The sequence below is a fragment of the Perognathus longimembris genome, chromosome 5 (genome assembly GCF_023159225.1).
Source record: "Perognathus longimembris pacificus isolate PPM17 chromosome 5, ASM2315922v1, whole genome shotgun sequence".
Classification (NCBI taxonomy): domain Eukaryota; kingdom Metazoa; phylum Chordata; class Mammalia; order Rodentia; family Heteromyidae; genus Perognathus; species Perognathus longimembris.
Window position 1 is genome coordinate 46,640,049 of NC_063165.1, and position 21,206 is coordinate 46,661,254.

At 42.1% G+C, this 21,206-nt stretch overlaps 1 protein-coding gene across 2 annotated transcripts in view; it reads right to left on the reverse strand.

Annotated features, from left to right (window-relative positions):
- Positions 1–17,793, reverse strand: part of Gpr156 (G protein-coupled receptor 156) — a 54,521-nt gene extending 36,728 nt beyond the window's left edge. For both annotated transcript variants that reach the window (XM_048345990.1, XM_048345989.1), the window contains exons 1-2: positions 17,371–17,793; positions 17,059–17,192 (exon numbers count right to left, since the gene is read on the reverse strand). In XM_048345990.1, coding sequence (XP_048201947.1) covers positions 17,059–17,192; positions 17,371–17,466 — 230 coding nt within the window. In that variant the 5' untranslated portion in view covers positions 17,467–17,793. The remainder of the gene's footprint in view (positions 1–17,058; positions 17,193–17,370) is intronic.
- Positions 17,794–21,206: the final 3,413 nt, after the last annotated feature.

Consider the following 21,206-nt stretch of genomic DNA (forward strand, 5'->3'; position numbering starts at 1 on the left):
TGTGTGGAGCTTTCAACTCTTTTGCTTCATTTTCCTAACCAGGCTCATGGAAAAATAATCCCTCTTTCATTCCTGAAGCATGATGCTTCTGCAATGGAAGATTTAACTGGGATTGGAGAGGGGTTAACAGGACTGGGCCATGTGCTACTAAATGATGTCCAAGACAGGAATCACTACCTACCTTCCCTCTCCCTTTCCCACCCCACAAGGTGGTGGAACATTGTGTCAAGTAGTACTGGCTAACTTAACTTTCACCAGAAATCCCTATGCTTTTTCTCAGAAAGCTTTTCATTTGAAATTAAGACACAAGAACTTGCAAAAAGAGTACAGAGAGTTTCTGCCCTTGCCTAGCTTCCCTAATAATACCTTACACAATCATAATCCATGATCAAAACTAGAAAATTGACACTGGTGCAACATTATTATGTGAACTACAGTATCTATTTGACCTTACCTATATATACATATGTATATATATATACATAGTATATACATATACAATCTTCATATATGCATTTGTGTGTGTTTCTATGAAATTTATAAATAAGTATATATAAATTAATATAACTATCTTGATGTTCAGGATCTGGAAACTGAACTGTACACACACACACACACACACACACACACACATACACACACAATTTAAAATAGAACTGTATACAACCCAGCCATTTCATTGATCAGTATATATCCAAAGAAGTTGTTGCAACACATCATGTGCCCCTTAACTCACTGTGATGGGAGCAAGGCATTAAGGGATACCAGACAGTGGAATTAAGATCTGAAGTACCAGGAGACTCGTAGCCTTCTGCCAGCTTCAGATCCCAAGGTTACATTAATCAAGGTTTTATTGGCTCCATATAGGGAAGTATGTGCAAAAAGTAAGGTATAAACTTCAACATGTGACAATATTTTGTATATAAGGAAATTCAGATCCCATATATAAGCCTGGCTCAAACAGGCTTAAAAGGATGAAGTCTAAGAAGACAGCTGTCAATTTGCTGACTCTGGAAAACAGTCAGATTAGTGACCTTCAGAGGAATGGGTTGAAGAAAGCATTGGAAATGAATAGTGGAGGTACCTCAAGATAGTCACTTGGTTAAAGAGATTTGGTGGTGATAAGAGGAGACACTAAGCCCAGAGCTTCAGGGAGAGGCCTGACAAAGAGAATTTCTTTTGGAAGCCTTCTAAAGAGTCTCCAGAGGAACAGCGATGGTTTTGCTTAGTTGATCTGTATTTACATCCTCCAAATTGAACTATTCAAAACCCAGAAAACTATTTCATCAGGTCTAGTTGATCCATTCAGAGGAGACAATATGAGAGTTTATAAACTCTTATATAAACTCAAAGGCAAGTAATTACTTTAGTCTGTTGTATTTTTGTACCTGGGCATACACTATTAGCAAAAGATATCACTAGTCTTCTTCTTCTAATAGATATTAAATAATCCCTTTATGGTTTTTGGATTGTAGTCAAAAGTGCTTCTCAAAGCTTTTGATTTTTTTCCTACTTTGAACCTAGCTTGAGCCCCTCTGTGAGCCCCATGTTCTCCTCTCAATAGCCTTTCACATTTGTTAAAAAGAGTCCATTTTCCTTCAACAACAATGACTGTCACTGGCATTGTGTGTGTGTGTGTGTGTGTACTTGGATTTTTACAAAGTCTCAGTCCTTCCCTATGTGGCCAATAAAGTTTCTTAAAAGAGTTTCCAATTTTCCTGAGGCTTTCCAAAACCTACCTTTAAATTTATGCCCAGTTAATACTCTTTCTATTTTTTACACTTTCCCTCATGAACATTAAATAATTGGAATATGTTTTCTGAGCTTATAGATTTCATGTGTTACACTACTAACATTTATTTTAATCCCCACTCATGGTTATCTCATAAAACCAAGCACTAGTTATTGACATGCACCAAAACTAGGTCATTTTCTCTAGCTGTAGGTGATTTGAAATTTCCTGTTACAAGAAATTTATTCCATCAAAAGTCCTTATTTAATGATTAACCTCTTTGCCCCTTGATCTGAAAGCTATTTGATGGCTCAGATGTGGGTCAAGTCTCACACTTTTAAATGCCTGGAATAATTTCTAAGTTTTCAAATTGCTAGCATTTCCACATTCCCATCATTGGCTTGGCTGTCTAGTTCATAGCAACAGTTCTCAGACATCACAACCACCCGGATAGTTTTGTTTCTGTTTGTTTGTTTTAAAAAGCTACCTAGGATGGGGCTGGGGATATGGCCTAGTAGCAAGAGAGCTTGCCTCATATACATGAGGCCCTGGGTTTGATTCCCCAGCACCACATATACAGAAAACGGCCAGAAGTGGAGCTGTGGCTCAAGTGGCAGAGTGCTAGCCTTGAGCAAAAGGAAGCCAGTGACAGTGCTCAGGCCCTGAGTCCAAGGCCCAGGACTGGCCAAAAAAAAAAAAAAAGCTACCTAGGAGATTCTAATACAAGTTTGAAAACCACCGATTTAACTGTATTCCAAAGAAAAATCTATTTTTAAATTTTTTCCCCAAAAGATTGAATAGATATTTCTCCAAAGAAGACTCAACATCATTGGTAATCAAAGAAATGTAAATAAAAACTGCAACCAGATACCATCGTATACCCCAAAGGTTAGCTGGAATCAAGATAATGGGGGCTTGGAATGTGGCTTAGTGTTAGAGTGCTTGCCTAGAGTGCATGAAGCCCTGGGTTTGAGTCTTCAGTATCACATAACCAGAAAAAGCCAGAAATGGCTCTGTGGCTCACACAGTAGAGTACAAACCTTGAGTGAAAGAAGCTCAGGGACAGTGCCCAGATCCTGAGTTCAAGCCCCAGGACTGACAAAAAAAAAAGGTAATGGCAAATGTTGGTGATAATAAAGAAACCTTGGACTTCTCCTACATAGTTGGTGGCAGGAGACTATTACATGAAGCAGCTACTTGGATAAACAGCTTTGAACTTACACAGTTACTATATGATTCCAGAATTCCTTTTATATTCAAGATGAAATACATGTTCACTAAAAATCTGTATATGGGCAGGTGCCAGTAGCTCATGCATGTAATCCTAGCCACTCAGGAGCCTGAGACCTGAGCCAGGTGATCAAGGTTCAAAGCCAACCCAGGTAAGCTAGTCTTTGTGATGCTTATTTCCAATCAATCACAAAAAAAGCAGGAGGTAGTGCTGTGGCTTAAGTGGTAGAATGCTAGCCTTGACAAAAAGAGCCCAAGGACAGTGCCTAGGTCCAGAGTTCAAGCCCCAGAATGAGCAAAAAAAAAGAATTAAAAACCTGTATAAGCATGTCCAGAGCAGCACATTATTTGTAATAAAAAGTAGAAATCAAATACCCTTTAACTGACAAATGGATAAACAAAATGTATGGTATCTATACAATGGGATATCATTCAGCCACAGTAATGAACCAAGTCCTGCTTAATGTCATACACAGGTATGTCTAGTAAGTATGCTAAGATTATGCTAAATGAAAGAAGCCAGACACAAAGAGACTCATTTTGTATTGTTTCATGACTGTAAGATGTCCAGCATAGGCAAATCCATAGGACAGAAGGGTGCCAGGATCTAGAAAGAGGGAGAAAAAGGACAGGGATTCTTTTTGAGGTGTTGAAGATGTTCTGAAGTAGTGATTTTCAAACCTTACAATTACTAATGATGTCTGTTCAACCCTGTTATTATACTAAAACCCATGGATCTGCAAACTTTTCAAAGATGCGTTTGATGGCATATGAATAATATTTCAAGACAAGGAGAAGCTATATTTTTCCTTTGTCTGAGACATGGTTCTTCAGGGATATTTGAGAACAAACCCCTTTGCTAATAACATTTCTTTCTTTCTTTTTTTTTTTTTTTTTGTCTGTCTCCTACAAAACTAGGCTACCTACCTTTTTTTTTTTTTTTTTTTTTTTGCCAGTCCTGGGGCTTGAACTCAGGGCCTCAGCACTATTCCTGGCTTTTTTTTTTTTTTTTTTTGCTCAAGGCTAGCACTCTATCACTTGAGCCACAATGCCACTTCTGGTTTTTTCTGTATATGTGGTGCTGAGGAATCGAACCCAGGGCTTTATGTATACAAGGCAAGCACCTTGCCACTAGGCCATATTCCCAGCCCCTGCCTCCCTCTTATTAAAAGAAACAACAGCCTAGGCTTTCAATGTGTCACAATGAAACATTTGGCACTAGGTCACTTTTAGAATATGAGGAAAACAGTCTAGAGAAAACAAAAATAAGTCCGGTGCCAGTGGCTCATGCCTGTAATTCTAACTACTCAGGAGGTTGAGATCTGAAGATCACAGTTCAAAGCCAGCCCAGGCAGGAAAGTCCATGAGACTCTTATCTCCAATTAACCACCAGAAAACCAAAAGTGGTGCTGTGGCTCAAGTGGTAGAGTGCTAGCCTTGAGCTGAAGAGCTCAGGGACAGTGCCCAGGCCCCGAATTCAAGCCCCACAACAGACAAAGAAAAAAAGAAAACAAAACTACCATGACAGGGTTCCTATCCAATGAAGACAAACCATTCTGTAGCCTGGAAAAAAGGATGCCAGTGAAGTATGACAGTGGTCTATGAAGTCACAAATAGCCCTTGAGTATGGCAGAATGAAATTCAACAATACTTGAAGGATGATCATTACCCTCTTAAGTGATGATGTAAGCAATAGAATAAAAGCTTAAGGAAATAGTTCCTCAATACATTTTCCAGGCCAAAATCAGTTGCTAGATTAATAGGTAATGGAGCTACCCATAAAGGCTGACATGCAGATGACTAACCCACCTCCTCATAGACAGAGACAGGAAAATAGTCAGAATTGAGGCACCAGTGGTAACCCAAGCATCTAGACTGGAAGAGTTTGAAATCAGGAATCTCTATCAGGCCATAAGCTAGACACAGAACCTTGAAAGTAAGAACAGGTTGCGGTGAATGAGGATCACAAATACTGCTCCTTCAAAAAGTCAGAAGAAGTGTCTGGGAATGTGTGGCTTAGTGGTACAGTGCTTGCCTAGTATGCATAAAGCCCTGGGTTCAATTCCTTAGTACCACATAAACAGAAAAAGCCGAACATGGCACTGTGACTCAAGTGGTAGAATGCTAGCCTTGAACAAAAGAAGCTCAGGGACAGTGCCCAGGCCCTGAGCTCAAGCCCAAGGACTGGCAAAAATAAAATAAAAGTAGGGGCTGGGGATATAGCCTAGTGGCAAGAGTGCCTGCCTCAGATACACGAGGCCCTAGGTTCGATTCCCCAGCACCACATATACAGAAAACGGCCAGAAGCGGCGCTGTGGCTCAAGTGGCAGAGTGCTAGCCTTGAGCGGGAAGAAGCCAGGGACAGTGCTCAGGCCCTGAGTCCAAGGCCCAGGACTGGCCAAAAAAAAAAAAATAAAAAAAAAAATAAAAGTAAATAAATAAATAAATGAAAATTCAGAAGAAGCTGGGTGCTGGTGATTTATATCTGTAATCCTAGCTATCCAGGAGGTTGAGATCTAAGGATTCCAGTTCAAAGCTAGCCCAGGCAGGAAAGTCTGTGAGATTTGTGTCCCCAATCAATGTGGTTCAAATGGTAGAGATCCAGACTTGAGCAGAAAAAAAAAAAAAAGCCAAGCCCCAGTACCAGCAAAAACAAACAATAACAAAATTGGTCAGGAAACATTTTGAGGAAGAGAAATACAGAGGGAACAAAAGAGCAGCCAGTGAATGCCTCTCACAGGCTTCCAGGCAGAAAATTCTCAGTCAGGAAGGGGAGGGGCTATACAGGCCCAAGCTGTAATTGATGTCTACACCTGCAACATTCAGGGCAGTCAACTCACCACTGAAATGGAATGAACAGGCTTGGAACAGGCACTGGCCACTCCCCTTTACTTCTCCCTTGGGACAGTGCTCACTAATCATGGAGGGATTGAAGTCTGGAGAATGAAAACAGACAAAGACCAGACTCAGGAAACAAGGGATTTCTGGGCTGATTCTCAACATCCAAAGGGGCTGTGGCTGAATTGATGTCCATCTAGGCTGCTGTCAATATCACCATGGCTGATTTGCTGAGGCTGTAGGGGTAACTACACAGGAGGGCCCACAAAGGAGTAGTTATGGTTTGAAGGTTGTAGTGGAGCCTGCCATAAGGTGGATTTAGCATTTAACAAACCCAGATTACCAATTCTCTAGTGCTCAGAGCCAGTGGATGCTCTGGTGCTGGGGATGGGCTAAGCTGTTCATGGAGAGAGTTAACAGGGAAGCCCCCAGATGCAAAAGAAGGATGTAGAAGGCAGAAGACAATTGGTTCTCTATAGTCCTGGGCTGAATGGTTGTGACGCTGATGAAAAAATTCTAAGGATAGGAAGTCATCATTTAGATGTTACAGAAACAGCTCCACCCGTTTCTTTTCTTTCTTCTTTTTTCTCTCCTCTTTCTTAAAAAAATTCAGAGTACGGAGGTATAGATTTATAGAAAGAAAATCCGTTTTCCTAGAAAACTATTATAAATAAGCTCCTCTAATTTGCCAGCTCTTTTGTGCTAAGACAGGTTTTCTAGCAAACAAAACAGACCAATAAATCTATCAGGGGCAGAAAGGCAGTGGGGGACAGCGGCAGCCACACGATCCAGGAGTGACAATGATTAATTCCTACATCTGCTCAGTCAGATAGAAACAAAGGTCACTGTGCATAGATTAGCATGGTGATCAACCCCACCCCCACAACACACACACACACACACACACACACACACACACACACACACACTCATCATGCATCATTGACAATGGCAAAATCCAAAATGCCTGGAAAAATAAAAGCTTACTGTCTGATCAAAAGCAAAAGACAAAAGCCAGCTAGCTTCTCAGTAGGGTGAGGTGGGAAGATGTCTAGTCAGGCATGATGAATGTCAGATTACTGTCTAACCTTGTTAGCATCCAAATTGACTGGATTTTGGATGCTTGGCTACATTTATGACAACAAAAAGAACAGGAACTTTAAGAACAAATCTTGATGGAGTAATCTGACCAAAGAAAGAAACACTATTATGGCAAAGCTGTTGAACTTGTGTAAATATCTGGGGGTATTAGCTGGCTTGAGTAGCCATAACAAAATATCACAGGAAACTAGAAGTCCAAGGTCAAGATCTAGATTGGGTCAGGGTTGGTTTCTGGTGAAGGATCGCTTTCTGGCCTGTGCACAGCTGTCCTCTGGCTGTGTTCACAGGCCCCTTCTCTGATCATTCTCACAGAGACTTCTGCTTGACCTCTTTTACTCTAAGGATGTCAGCCCTATAAAATCCTTGAACCACACTTATCTCAGTTAACCTCCCAAAACAATCTCCTTCTTGGGGGTAAGAGTTTAGATGTAGGAATTTGGGGGGAAATAAATTCTGTGTACAGCATTCACAATGAGGTAGAGTGGGAAGTAGATTCTTTGTCCTTCTGTTCACTAGTGCACTTCCTGTTTGTGACTGATACAATGACTAGATCCTTGGCAGCTTTCATTCAGCATGATGACACATGCCTGTATCTCTGTTCCTTGAGAGGCAGAGGCAAAACCATATCACCAAAATGAAATAAAACCAAAAGGGCTGGAGGCACAGTTCAAGTGGCAGAGTGTTTGCCTTAGATTCAACCCCAAGTTGAAGGAGTAAATAATCAATAATAGGCTAGGAAAGGGCATTTTTAAATACACAAATTGTAAACATATTGCAATGAATTATCACAAAGAAAACTTCTATGTTACTATAACAAAAGTAAAAAAAACCAACAAGATCTCAGGGAAGGGACATTGTACATTTCCCATTTAAATATATTTAAAAAATAACAAGCTTTAAATATTGTCTTTGCATACAAGGGAATAAACATAGCTTCTTCAACTACTGGTGCTGGGAGAACTGGGCAGCCATATGCAGAAAACTCAAAGTAGACCCAAGCCTATCACCATGCACCAAGATCAACTCAAAATGGATCAAGGACCTCAACAATCAGACCTGAATCCTTGAAACTACTGAAGGACAGAGTAGGAAAGATGCTAGAACTTATAGGCACAGGAAGGAACTTCCTGAATATAGTCCCAGGGGCACAACAAATAGGGGAGAGACTCGACAAATGGGACTACTACAAATTAAAAAGTTTCTGCACAGCTAAGGACATAGCCATCAAAATAGAAAGACAGCCAACCATATGGGAAAGGATCTTTACCAGCACAGCAACAGACAAAGGCCTAATATCTGTCATCTACAGAGAACTCAAAAAACTAAGCCCCTCGAAGCCCAGTAAACCAATTAGGAAATGGGCAAAGGAGCTAAAGAGAGACTTCACAAGAGAAGAGATAAAAATGGAAAAGAAACATATGAGGAAATGTTCAACATCCCTGGTAGTAAAGGAAATACAAATAAAAACAACCCTGAGATACCACCTCACTCCAGTTAGAATGGCCTATACTCTGAACTCAGGCAACAACAAATGCTGGAGGGGGTGCAGGGAAAGAGGAACCCTTCTCCATTGTTGGTGGGAGTGCAAATTAGTACAACCACTTTGGAGAACAGTATGGAGGTTTCTCAAAAAGCTTAATATAGACCTACCCTATGACCCAGCCATACCACTCCTAGGCATCTATCCTGAACAGCAGGTCCCAAGATGCAAATGCAAAAAGACATTTGCATTTCCATGTTTATCGCGGCACAATTCACAATAGCCAAAATATGGAAACAACCCAGATGCCCCTCCACAGATGAATGGATCCAAAAAATATGGTACCTATACACAATGGAATACTACATAGTGATTAGGAATGGTGAAATATTGTTATTCGCAGGGAAATGGTCAGAACTTTAACAAATAATGTTGAGTGAGACAAGCCTAGAACACAGAAAGCAAAGGGGCATGATCTCCCAGATATATGACTATTAAGATGGGGTGACGGAGAGACAGTAGAGACCAGGTCTGTGAAACCAAAAACTGCTTGTCAAATGGTATTTCCCACAGGATTGGGTCAGCGACCCAACACTATGTAACTAAAACCAAACAACTACTCAATATATAAAGGTCAAAATTGACCTCTCAGTGGAATACAATAGCTCAAAAGCTATGTATGTACGTTCATGTAAGACTACTGTTGACATATTGTCTAATATTGACATTACATTTAAAGCCCTAGGTGAATTTTCTTTGGCGTAGGCCACGTGGCTACTGTATATGTTCTTGGTACATTGTGTATTGTATATATGTCTACCTGACCTAGGGAAGGGAAAGAAAAACAGGGTGTAAGATATCACAAGAAATGTACACACTGCCCTACTATGTAACTGTACCCTTTTTGCACAACACCTTGTCAAAAAATTTTTGTTTAATTAATAAATAAATTACAAAGAATATTGTCTTTGGTCCTCACAAGATGTAAAGGAAACATTGCCAAAGGCAAAACCCTGTGAGTTTTATAGTCTTTTTTTATTTTTTCAGGCAAGGTCTCATTATATAGCCTGCTGATAAGCAGGCACTCTCAATGCTGAACCCCACCTCTAGCCCTGACTCTGCTGGGTTTGTTGAGATAAAGTTTCATTTTGTACTCAGGCATGTACCTGGGCGCTATTTGCTTACATTAGGCTTCTGGAAATAGCTAGGATAACCGACATGAGCCACCACATTCAGCTCTCTCCATTGGGAAGGGGGTCTTGTAAACTTTTCTGCCCAGAATTGCTCTTAAACTTCAATCCACCCAATCTTAGCTTCCCAAGTAGCTACAATTATAAAGAACTACCGTCCTTCCTTCCTTCCTTCCTTCCTTCTTGCCTTTCTCCCTTTCTTTCTTCCTTCTTTCCCCTCTCCCTTCCTTTCTTTCATCCTTCTTTCCTTTCCTTTCCTTTTTCTTTTGCTGGCACAAAGGCTTGAACTTAGAGCCTTTCATTCTTACTTGGCTTTTTAAGACAATTTTTATTGTTATTGTAAAAGTGATATACAGAGTGGTTACAGTTACCTAAGTCAGGTAAAGAGTACATTTCTTTTTGGACAATGTCACCCCTTCCCTCACTTAGCTTTTTATTTACAGCTGACACTACTACTTTCAACTTTTTTTTATTGGTTAATAGGAGATAGGAGTCTGTGAATTTGTCTGCCTGAGCTGGCTCCAAACTTCAGTCCTCAGCCTCCTAAGTAACTAACTGATTACCTGACTTGGTCTTCAATTCTTGACCCTCCTGCCTCACTCCAAAGTTCTGGGATTACAAGAGTGCCCCTCCCCCAGCTAGTTGCACCTATCTGTAACAATAGGAACACAAATGAGTGTGTGACCACTTCATCAAAGGCTAATATTCTTGTAGGTCTGTCTGCAAATGGACAATAGAGCCAGAGCCCTGAGTTGAAACTACTCCTGTTCATTATTCCTTACCATTTCTGCCGATTGACCCATTGCCAATACCCAAGAATGCTGGATCTTCTCACCTCACTTTTTGCTTTATATCTCTTTCCTTTCCCCATTCCTGCATGTCAATGGTTTCCAGCCTCATGATCTACCACCTGTTCTTAGCTCTATGATCCCCCGGAACCAATGACTGATAGCACTTTTGCTCTTCTTTGAATGAAGGGAAAGGCCTTACAGAGTCTGCTTCTGGCCTGTCTGCCCCATCCAGCCTGTGATACTGCAACACCATCTTCCAACTGGACTAGATGGCTGGTATTTATTCTAGGACTAACTGATTTCCCTTCTTCCCTTTTGGTCACTAACCATCAAATCAGAGATTATAAAGATGGTCCCAGGGACTGGGAATATGGCCTAGTGGCAAGAGTGCTTGCCTCCTATACATGAAGTCCTGGGTTCAATTCCCTAGCACCACATATATAGAAAATGGCCAGAAGTGGCGCTGTTGCTCAAGTGGTAGAGTGCTGACCTTGAGCAAAAAGAAGCCAGGGACAGTGTAGTGCTCAGGCCCTGACTCCAAGGTCCAGGACTGGGGGGGGAAAAAAAAACAAAACAGAAGATCCCAGAAACTCTGGTCATGCACAGTGGTCTGCAATCTATCTCCTGCCCCCTAAAAGATTAGTCCTGCTCTCCTTTCTCTGCAGTCACCTTGCTTTTTGCTCAATCAAACCACAAAGAGGATGGGCCTGGAACAATCAATACAAAAGGAGCATAGCTCTTATCCCTGCAGAAAGCCATTCATTTTTATAAAGTTATTTATTAAAAATGGAAAGCACATTTTTTTACTTGCTTATGTTTTTCTACCCAGGACATGCATTTAAAACTTTCAGAAATCCTTAAATCACATTTTTGCACAGGATCTTGAGCACATAGGCATTCAGCTCTGCAAATGTTTACTATTCACACTGATTGATACATCTCACTCAGGTGATAACATGAGGCTTTCAGAATTGGAAAGAAGAAAGAACATAAGAGCCTACCCCTTCTCTCAAATGCCTAGATAGCCTGAGTACTTTTCTAGTCATGAACAATTTGTGAACCTAGAGGGTCTGAGAGATTCTGAGAAGGAGACAATAGCCTGCTTGAAAGCCCTGACTCTTGCAGTATATTGAAGTTTCTAGAAGCAGAGAAGCAAACAGAGCAGGCTGCAGGTGTACAAACATCCATTCCTTGTCAGGTGGGCTCCTCCACTGGGCAGAGTCAACATGGCAGTACAGAGAGGGCAAGAGGAGGAATGAGAGGGGTCCAAGATGGAAGCCATGTGGTTTTGTAACTTCATATCAGAAATGACATCGTATTAATAGGCGAGTCAGTAAGTTCAGCCTAAACTCAAGATTTCACATAAGTCTGGAGATGGAAATCATTGGAGACCATTTTGGAGGCTGCTTACATAGTTGTTCATAAAATGACCTATTATCCTTTTAATACCTATGGACACCATAGTTGCTTCATTTCTCCCATTTTTGTGGGTAACTGCATCTTCTCTTTACTTCTTTCTGATCTATTTGATTAGAGGTTGGTAAGTGTTATTAGGCTTCATAAAGAGTTTTGGGCTTCACTGATTTTTTTTCTATTGTTTCTTTGTTTGGTTTCCATTTTATTAATTTCTGCTGATGCTTATAATTCTCTTTCTTCTCTTACTTTAGGACCAATTACTCTCCCCCCTCTCTTTTTGTATGGTGGAATATGAAGTCATTAATTTGGGACATTTTTTAATTTCCTAATATGGACATTTATGCTCTAAATTTCCCCCCTACTAAAAGAATGTAAGGGACTGGGGATATGGCCTAGTGGCAAGAGTGCCTGCCTCATATACATGAGGCCCTGGGTTCAATTCCCCAGCACCACATATACAGAAAATGGCCAGAAGTGGCGCTGTGGCTCAAGTGGCAGAGTGCTAGCCTTGAGCAAAAAGAAGCCAGGGACAGTGCTCAGGCCCTGAGTCCAAGGCCCAGGACTGGCCAAAAAAAAAAAAAAAAAAAAAAAGAATGTAAAAGCATCCAACAAATCTTGCTACATTGCATTTTCATTTTTATCCAGTCCAAAACACTTTCTAATTTCCTTTTTGGTTTTGTCATGGGTTATATTAAGTTTTCTCTTTAGCTTCTGAATATTTTAGGATTTTCCAGAGATACTTCTGTTACTGGTTTCTAATTTAATTCCACTGTGTGCAAAGGACATACTTCAAATGACTTGAATTCCTTTCTTTTTTTTTCAATTTTAGCAAGAATTTATTTTAGTATAACAGAATAGAGAGAAATAGGGGAGAAAAAAAAGGAGAAACATTTCTCTTGTTCCCCATGCTATAAAGAGTCCAATCTTTCTTTTAATTCAATGAGACTTTGATCTGTCTTGCTAAATGTCCCATGTGTATTTGAATAGGATGTATAGTCTGCTATTGTTGGGTGCCAATTAGGTGAAGCTGGTCAAAAGTGTTGCTCAAGTTTCCTGTCTTTGGTGATTTTTCTGTTATAGCCTAAATTTTTAATAAGAGTTATCAACAACACAGTATATGCATCTGAACTTAAATATTGTTACTTTATTTATAATAATAATAATTATTATTTTATCAGTCATGGGGCTTGAACTTGAGGCCCGCGTGCTGTCTCTGAACTTTTGCTCAAGGCTTAGAGCCACAGTGCCACTTCTGGTTTTCTTGTGGTTTTTGGAGATAAGAGTCTCATGGACTTTCCTGCCTGGACTGGCTTTGAACCTCGATTCTCAGATCTAATAGCTAAGATTACAGGCATGAGCCACCAGCACCTGGCTTGCATTATTTTTATTTATTAAAATAATTTTCTTCTGGCATGCACAGGTGGGTGTTCTTTCTCTTCCCTTTTCTTTCCATCTTCCCTCCATGCCTCCTTCTTTCTTTCTCTCTCTCTCTTTTCTCTCATACAAATTTTAGAGACCACAGAACTGACATGAAATGAGGTATCTGATTGTGATGCTGTTCCTTTGAACAACTTTCATTGTTCAATAAAGCCCCTTTGAAATGGGTTATTTCATATTTCCTGGTTGACCTTGTAAGCTACTTAACTGTAAAATGTATTTTTATTCATGGTGCCTCCTAGCAGTTTACTTTTTATGCCAAGTCACGCTCTCACTGCAAACAAGACAGGCAGAAAAATCTTTATTAGAATGAAAGAAATATAGATAGATATTAATACTTTCATGCTGTTTACAAGTGTTTTTTGTCTTTTTTTTTTTTTTTTTTTTTTTTTTGCCAGTCCTGGGCCTTGGACTCAGGGCCTGAGCACTGTCCCTGGCTTCTTTTTGCTCAAGGCTAGCACTCTGCCACTTGAGCCACAGCGCCCCTTCTGGCCGTTTTCTGTATACGTGGTGCTGGGAAATTGAACCTAGAGCTTCATGTATGGGAGGCAAGCTGTCTTGCCACTAGGCCTTATCCCCAGCCCCTGTTTTTTTTTTTTTTTTGCCAGTCGTGGGGCTTGAACTCAGGGCTTGAGCACTGTCCCAGGCTTCTTTTTGCTTGAGGCTAGTACTCTGCCACTTGAGCCACAGCACCACTTCTGGCCATTTTCTATACATGTGGTGCTGAGGAATCAAACCCAGGGCTTCATGTATACGAGGCAAGCACTCTACCACTAGGCCATATCCCCAGCCCCTGTTTTTTGTCTTAATGTGATTTATAAATGCTTAGTAAGCCATGCAAAACTGTATATAAAAGTAATGGGTTAGAAGAAAGATACAATGGGCACTAAGACTTAGATCTTATTTATGTTTGTAGTGAGTATTGATATAATAATTGTTATCCCTATTAAAATATTGGCACCACTACCGCTTATTCCCATGATCACAGCTGATTTCCGTGGCCTTAAATATCAAGATATGGTCCCTGACAATTCATCTCTGGTAGATAGTAGTTGTCATCAAAATTAAAAATACCCTCTAGACTGGATACCAGTGGCTCATACCTGTAATTCTAGTTACTCAAGTGACTGAGATCTGAGGAGTACAGTTTAATGCTAGCTCGGGCAGGAAAGTCTATGAGACTCTTATTTCCAATTAACCCAAAGCCAGAAATGTGTGGCTCAAGTGGCAGAGTGCCAGCTTTGAGTGAAAAAGCTAAGAACGTCCTTAAGATCAAGCCTCCAGTACCTGTGAGTGTGTGCACGTACATGTGCACGCAACACATACATATTACTCTCTGGATATTTCCTCTACAATCAGTTAAAGTCTTTAAACATAAGACAGCTATCTCCTCTGCTTCTTCATCTGCTCCTACAGCTTCATGGAGAGGGCCAGCATGGTTCCCAGGGCTGCTAATCCTGCCACTGCTTGCACTAGAGAAGACATAGCTAGAGTAGTAGCTTACAACTTCCTGTCTGGCTGGAAAAAGCTTGCCTGGATTGCTTGCCACTATGGGGCTGCAACAGGGAGAGGATGTCATGTAAAACAACTTCCTTTTCTTATTGGTCAACCAGGAATTAGCTTGTGCTACAGCAATGTGGAAACGCAGTACATGTTGCTTCTCTCACATGACGTGCATGCTTTTCCTAGTATTGTTGGCAGGAGCCACCATTGGGATTTGAGTATTTTCCCTCCCAGGATCACCCAACAAATATTTACTGAGAAGCTATGATGCTCCAGAGTATTTTCTGAGTGCAAGAGGCACAGTAGTGAGCCTGACACACCAGACTGGGTTCCCTGGGGTCAAAGACTGCATATTGTGCTGGAGGATACTGACAGAAACAAATAATTGAATAAATGAGGTAGTAACTCACTATAAAGAGAATTAAACAGGGCAATGGATGTGGTAGGAGAGGGGGTAGGGAAGGTGGGAGAAAAATGAGGGAGGAGGTAACACGTATGACAAGAAATGTGCTCATTACCTTACGTATATAATTATAATCCTTCCGTACATCACCTTGACAATAAAATTAAAATAAAAAGATGTAGAAGAGAAAGAAGCAGTCATGGGAAGATGCAGGAAACTGTCAGGTGGAAGAACAGTAAGCAGGCAACAGCCCAAGGGCCTGACCATGAGGAGGAGCCAGTGTGTTTGAGGAACAGAATGAAATGCAGCCAGGGCCACCTTGAGAATGTCCTAGGTCTAGTGTTGCATGTCACAGCCATGCTAAGGTTGATCTACTCACACAAACAGGCCATCTTGTCTAACAGCTCCCTGTCCTCAATGCCTGAAGTGGCATTGAGATGAAGACAACCGGCCTATTCTCATCATATCCACAGGCAATAGAGCACAGCCACTTGCTTGCTGACTGTGGCTTCATGAGCTGGCCTCTGGGGGAATGGCTGAATTCTGACAGTGGGCTCCAGCCAGATATCAGCCAGGGGCCTGGGAGAGAAAGGACTACGTACATGGCTGAATACAAAAGATGGGATGGAATGGGACCTGAAGGAAGGGGAAGATGGCAGCAAAAGCAAGATTCTGCAAGTCTCTTAACAACAACAACAAAAACACACTGCCATTTTGTACCATGGGCCACGCCTGAAAGACACAGGTTTAGACTTGGATGTGCGGGTGACTTCCAAGCCCACCAGAACCATGTAGCAGAAGAATTCATCAGGCAGTGAAGCTTCAGGGTTTTTTGTTTGTTTGTTTGTTTGTTTTGCTTTGCTTTTACAGTACTAGGGTTTGAATCCAGGGTCTCATACTTGCTAGGCAGGTGACCTACTGCTGAGCAATGCTTCCAGCCCTCTTTTGGTACTGCTTATTTTGAGATACAATCTTGTTGCCTTATCCAGCATATGCCTGAACTGCAGGCAGCTAGTTTTTCACTTCCCACCATGGCTGGGAGGAAAATCACACACCACTACTTTCAACTACTTCTGTTGAGATGGCCTCTTCTGAACTTTTCTGCCTAAGGTAGTCTAGAATAGTAAGCTTCCTGATCTCAGCCTCCCACTTAGCAAGAGAGACAGGTATGTATCTTGGTGCCCAGCTATCGGTCGAGAAAGAGTCTCACATACATGCCCAGGCTGGCCTCACACCATGATTCTCCCAATCTCAGCCTCCCAAGTAGGTAGGATTACAGGTGTGAGTCACTAGAAATTAACAACACTGCACTGTTTAATCTGCTTAAGACTGTCTAGACTGTTCTGACCTTAAACTCTGATGCTGGTTTGAACATTTTCTTTGTAGTCGCTGCTTTCATTCTTTTCTTTTTGTCAGTTGTGTTGTGGGGTTTGAACTTGGAAACTGTCCCTGGGGCCTTAGTACTCAAGCCTAGTGCTCTATCTACCACTTGAGCCATAGCGCCACTTCTGTTCGTTGAGTGGTTAATTGGAGGTAAAAGTCTCACAGGGACTTTTCTGCCAGGGCTGGCTTTGAACCGTGATCCTCAGATCTCAGCCTCCTGAGTAGCCAGGATTACAGGAGTGAGCCACCAGTGCCTGGCCATAGTCTCTGTTTTTAACACAAATACCCCGTCTATTCTCCTATATGGATTAAGATTCTCATTGGTTTCCATGGGTGCCCATGTAGTTATTAGCTCAGTACTGAGCTGAGACTCTTCTAGAGGGAATTCCACTACAAGTCCAGTGTGCTTCAGGGGGCCTTTTGCACGTGACACCAGACCACAATGGGAGCCAGCTTTTGCTGACACCAGCAAGACACCTATGGTGCCCGGTGATGCTAGCACTCTGGGTTTTTTGGTTCTGCTACAGGAGATGAGAATCTGGGATGGGGCTTACCGGTTTCTCCTGCAGCGAATTGTGAAGGCAAAAAAGAAGAGTATCAGAAGCAATCCACAGCTGAGAAAAGTCCACACGATGCCCAGGAGGGCAGGAGATAAGGAGATGCTTGGACTGCTGGGCTGGGAAGAGGTCTGAGGACAGAATGAAGAGTAGCTGTTAGGAATGAAGGACCACCTATGGATAGCACAAAGTTGGAAGTATTTGTCCTGCATGGGAAGTTCTTCCTCCCTCTCCATTACTACCACCACCACCACCACCACCACCACCACCACCACCACCACCAGATCTTCTCCGTGGCTAGTCACTTACAACTGTTGTCCTGCAGAGATCATGGATGGGTCTCCTATCCAGTTCCTGGCCAGGAAAACTGTCGCAAAATTCAGAGCAGCTTATTTCAGACTCCATGTCCCCACATAACCTGTTCAGTGCACATTTACTCACAGTCTTGGCTATCCACTGGTCTGGAGGCAGACCTTTGACTGAAACACAGCAGCAACTCTGATCTTTTCTTCAGAGCCCTCATGGTAGAGCTGGCTTCTGGCTCAGAACCCAGGATAAACAATGAGTTCAGGCAGAAGCGAAGGGTTCGGTCATTAGGCTCCTTCATCAGACTCCCTCCAACATCAGACATCCTTCATCTGCTACCCTGATGCCAGCTGCACCGTGGGATCAAGAGTGGGCATCTGAGCAACCCTTCATTCCATTCCGTGATGATTCTGGCTCACCACCGGAGGGCAGTCACTGCTCCAAACACTCCCACACCAAGGCCTAAAGGAAGGAAAGCAATTAGACTTCCAACAAGCAATATCCATTTTAGCTATATATCAGCTGAGGTTGCTGAGAGCTGTCATTCATGTTGCTTTTTTTAAAATATTGTTTGTTTTTTAACTGTTAGATTCAGTGAAGTGAAATACACTGGTCAGATAATAACAGAAAGAGGAAGAGAAGGTGGCTCCTCAGAGGATGCTTGCAATGTGAATATTGTGATGGAGGAGAAGGAGGAGGAGGAGAGGAGGCAGGACGCTAGAGGCTTATATCTGTAATCCTAGCTATTCAGGAAGCTAAGATTTGAGGATGCAATTTGCAGTTAACCCCAGCAGTTTATCTCCAATAATTACCAAAAAGCCAGAACTGGTGCTGTGATTCAAGTGATAGAGTGCTAGCCTTGAGCAAAGAAAAAGCTCAGAAACAGTGCCTAAGCCCTGAGTTCAAGCCCTGGGTTGGCACAAAAACCGACAAAAAAAGAGAAAGAAAGGCAGAAAAACAAGGAGGAAGGGAAGAAGGAAATAGGAAATAAGGAAAAGAAGAGAAAAGTAAAGAACCTCAACCATACAGAACAAAGATAGAAGAGCCAACAGATTCAATTTAGCACCAGTAGACAAGGTGAACATATCTCTAATTATTATAATAAAAAACCCTCGGGGGCTGGGGATATGGCCTAGTGGCAAGAGTGCTTGCCTCGTATACACGAGGCCCTGGGTTCCATTCCCCAGCACCACATATACAGAAAATGGCCAGAAATGGCGCTGTGGCTCAAGTGGCAGAGTGCTAGCCTTGAGCAAGAAGAAGCCAGGGACAGTGTTCAGGCCCTGAGTCCAAGCCCCAGGACTGGCAAAAAAAACAAAAAAACAAAAAACCCCTCAATCTCTTAATAGAGAAAATCAACTTGAAAATCTTTTCTTAGGGAATTTAAGAGGGTGTGCTTGATGCTTGGTGTTTTTGTAATGGCTCAGCAAAGTATTCTTTGATTGTAAAGGAAAACTGGACAAAGATATTAATTACTATAATTTCAATAGCCACTGGACTCAGGGCAGTGTTGAGAGCAGAACAATAGTGGCAGGTGTGGAATGCCATCTTTGAATTCTTTGTGCTTAGGCACGAACAATATAGCACCAGGTGCTGCCCATTCGCTGGCCTCTGATATGTTCCTGAATTATTTACCAGATTCATTACAATTAAATCCCAAGAGAACTGAAACCACTCTCTTCTGTCAAGACATTTAACTTCTTGTGCATTCTGGCCAGATGATTGAATGCAAAATTAAGAAGCAAATGTCAAAACCTGGCTATATTGCATTCTTGGTGAAGAGTCTAATGGTTTAGAAGGTCCTCTTTTATCTTTTTCTTTCTTTCCTAAAATTAAACATCCCTTATGGAGCCTTCTAGCCTGGATCACGGCTACACATGATGGATTACAGATGTAATTTTTTTCTGTATTGTCCTATTAATCATATTGGTAAATTAATCACACATTAAGGCCATCATTAAGTCCATTGAATCATTAAGTCTATTAAGCACCCTTCTATGGAAGAGGTGTAGGTGTGTGCGCGCGCATGCATATTTTGTTCTCACTACTATAGTATTAGTGTGGTATAAACGACACTATTCCTTGTTGTCAAATATGGAAACTGAAATGCAGGGAGGTGGAGAATCTTGCTCCACATTTTCTAAGAAAGGACTTGGAGTGGGGAGCTTTCATTTCAAGGCCAGTGTTCTTCCAGTATACAATCTACAAGCCTGCTTAGGAAATGGGAGGCAGAGGTGGAGTGAAGGGGTGTGGACTTGATCTGCTCATGTGAATGTACTGTACTGAGGGGAGGAATAGTGATTCTGCCCTCATCCTCGTGTTTCAAAACCTCTCACCTCCTGCCCTCCCAGTTCAGGATCTTTCCACCATCTGGAGGACATGGGGTGTGTGTGTGTGTGTGTGTGTGTGTGTGTGTGTGTGTGTGTGTGTGTGTGTGTTTTAAAAAGCACCTCAACTAAGCTGGGCACCTGTGGCTCACGCCGGTAATCCTAGCTACTCAGGGGGCTGAAATCTGAGGATCACAGTTCAAAGCCAGGCCAGGCAGGAAAATCTGTGAGATTCTTAACTCCAATTAACCACCAGAAAACCCTGAGTGAGTGGCACTGTGGCTCAGAGTGGTAGAGTACTAGCCTTGAGCAAAGAGCTCAGGGACAGTGTCCAGGCCTGAGTTCAAGCCCCACAACTGAAGAAAAAAAAAAGTAACTCAATTTTTAATTTCAATTCTTTCATTTTTCCCTTTTTTGAGATGAGGGTCTTGCTATGTGGGCCAGACTGCTCAATCTCCTGGGATCCCCTACCTCAGCAGGGACTATAGATGCATGAACTGCAACTTTTTTTTTTTTTTGCCAGTCCTGACACTTGGACTCAGGGCCTGAGCACTGTCCCTGGCTTCTTTTTGCTCAAGGCTAGCACTCTACCACTTGAGCCACAGCGCCACTTCCGGCTTTTTTTTCTATATACATGGTGCTGAGGAATCAAACCCAGGGCTTCACGTATATGAGGTGAGTACTTTACCACTAGACCATATTCCCAGCCCTGAAACTTTTTTTTAAATGCAGGTCTTGGGGGCTTGATCTGCGAGTCTGGGTGCTGTTCCTGAGCCTGTTTTACTCAAGGCTAATGCTCTACCCCTTAAGCCACAATTCCACTTCCAGTTTTTGTTTATTTCTTTCTGTCTTTGGTAGTTTATTGGAGCTAAAAGTCTCACCCAGGGTTTTCCTTGTCTAGGCTGGCTTTGAACTGATATCCTCTGATCTCAGCCTCCCGAGTACCTAGGATTACAGGCATGGGCCACTGGTGCCCACCCAGCCTAAGCTGCCACTTAAAAAAAAAGTTCCTAGTGCCAAGGATCAAACCCAGGGCCTCATGCACACTAGACAAGCCTTGTATCTTCGAGCCCTATTCCCACTCTACAGAACATTTTTTCACTTGACAAAATTATGGCCAGGCTAGTTACTGCTTTGGAGTCTCCCAGGATCCAGGGAAGTGTTGCAAGTAGCAGTTTTCTATAAACAGCAGGTCAAGTGAATGCCAGGCACAGCCCAGAGTCCCTGGACCAATTCTCTGCCCCATCCCAGTACTTGGAGTCTGGCTTTATTCCACTCACCCTGGGGCCATGGATCGCAATAAGTGGTATTATGATAGACAAAGCCTGTGCTGAATTTAAGTATTAGCCTTGTCATTTTCTAGCTGGGGTGCCTGAGTCCTGTCACTTCTCCAGTTCTTAGCATCTGCTCAATGTAACAGGAACTATACTCCCTGTATCTCACAAGTTCTGTTGTTGATTACATCATATGGCTATTTATAGGGTGCATGCACAAGTAATGGATACACACCAG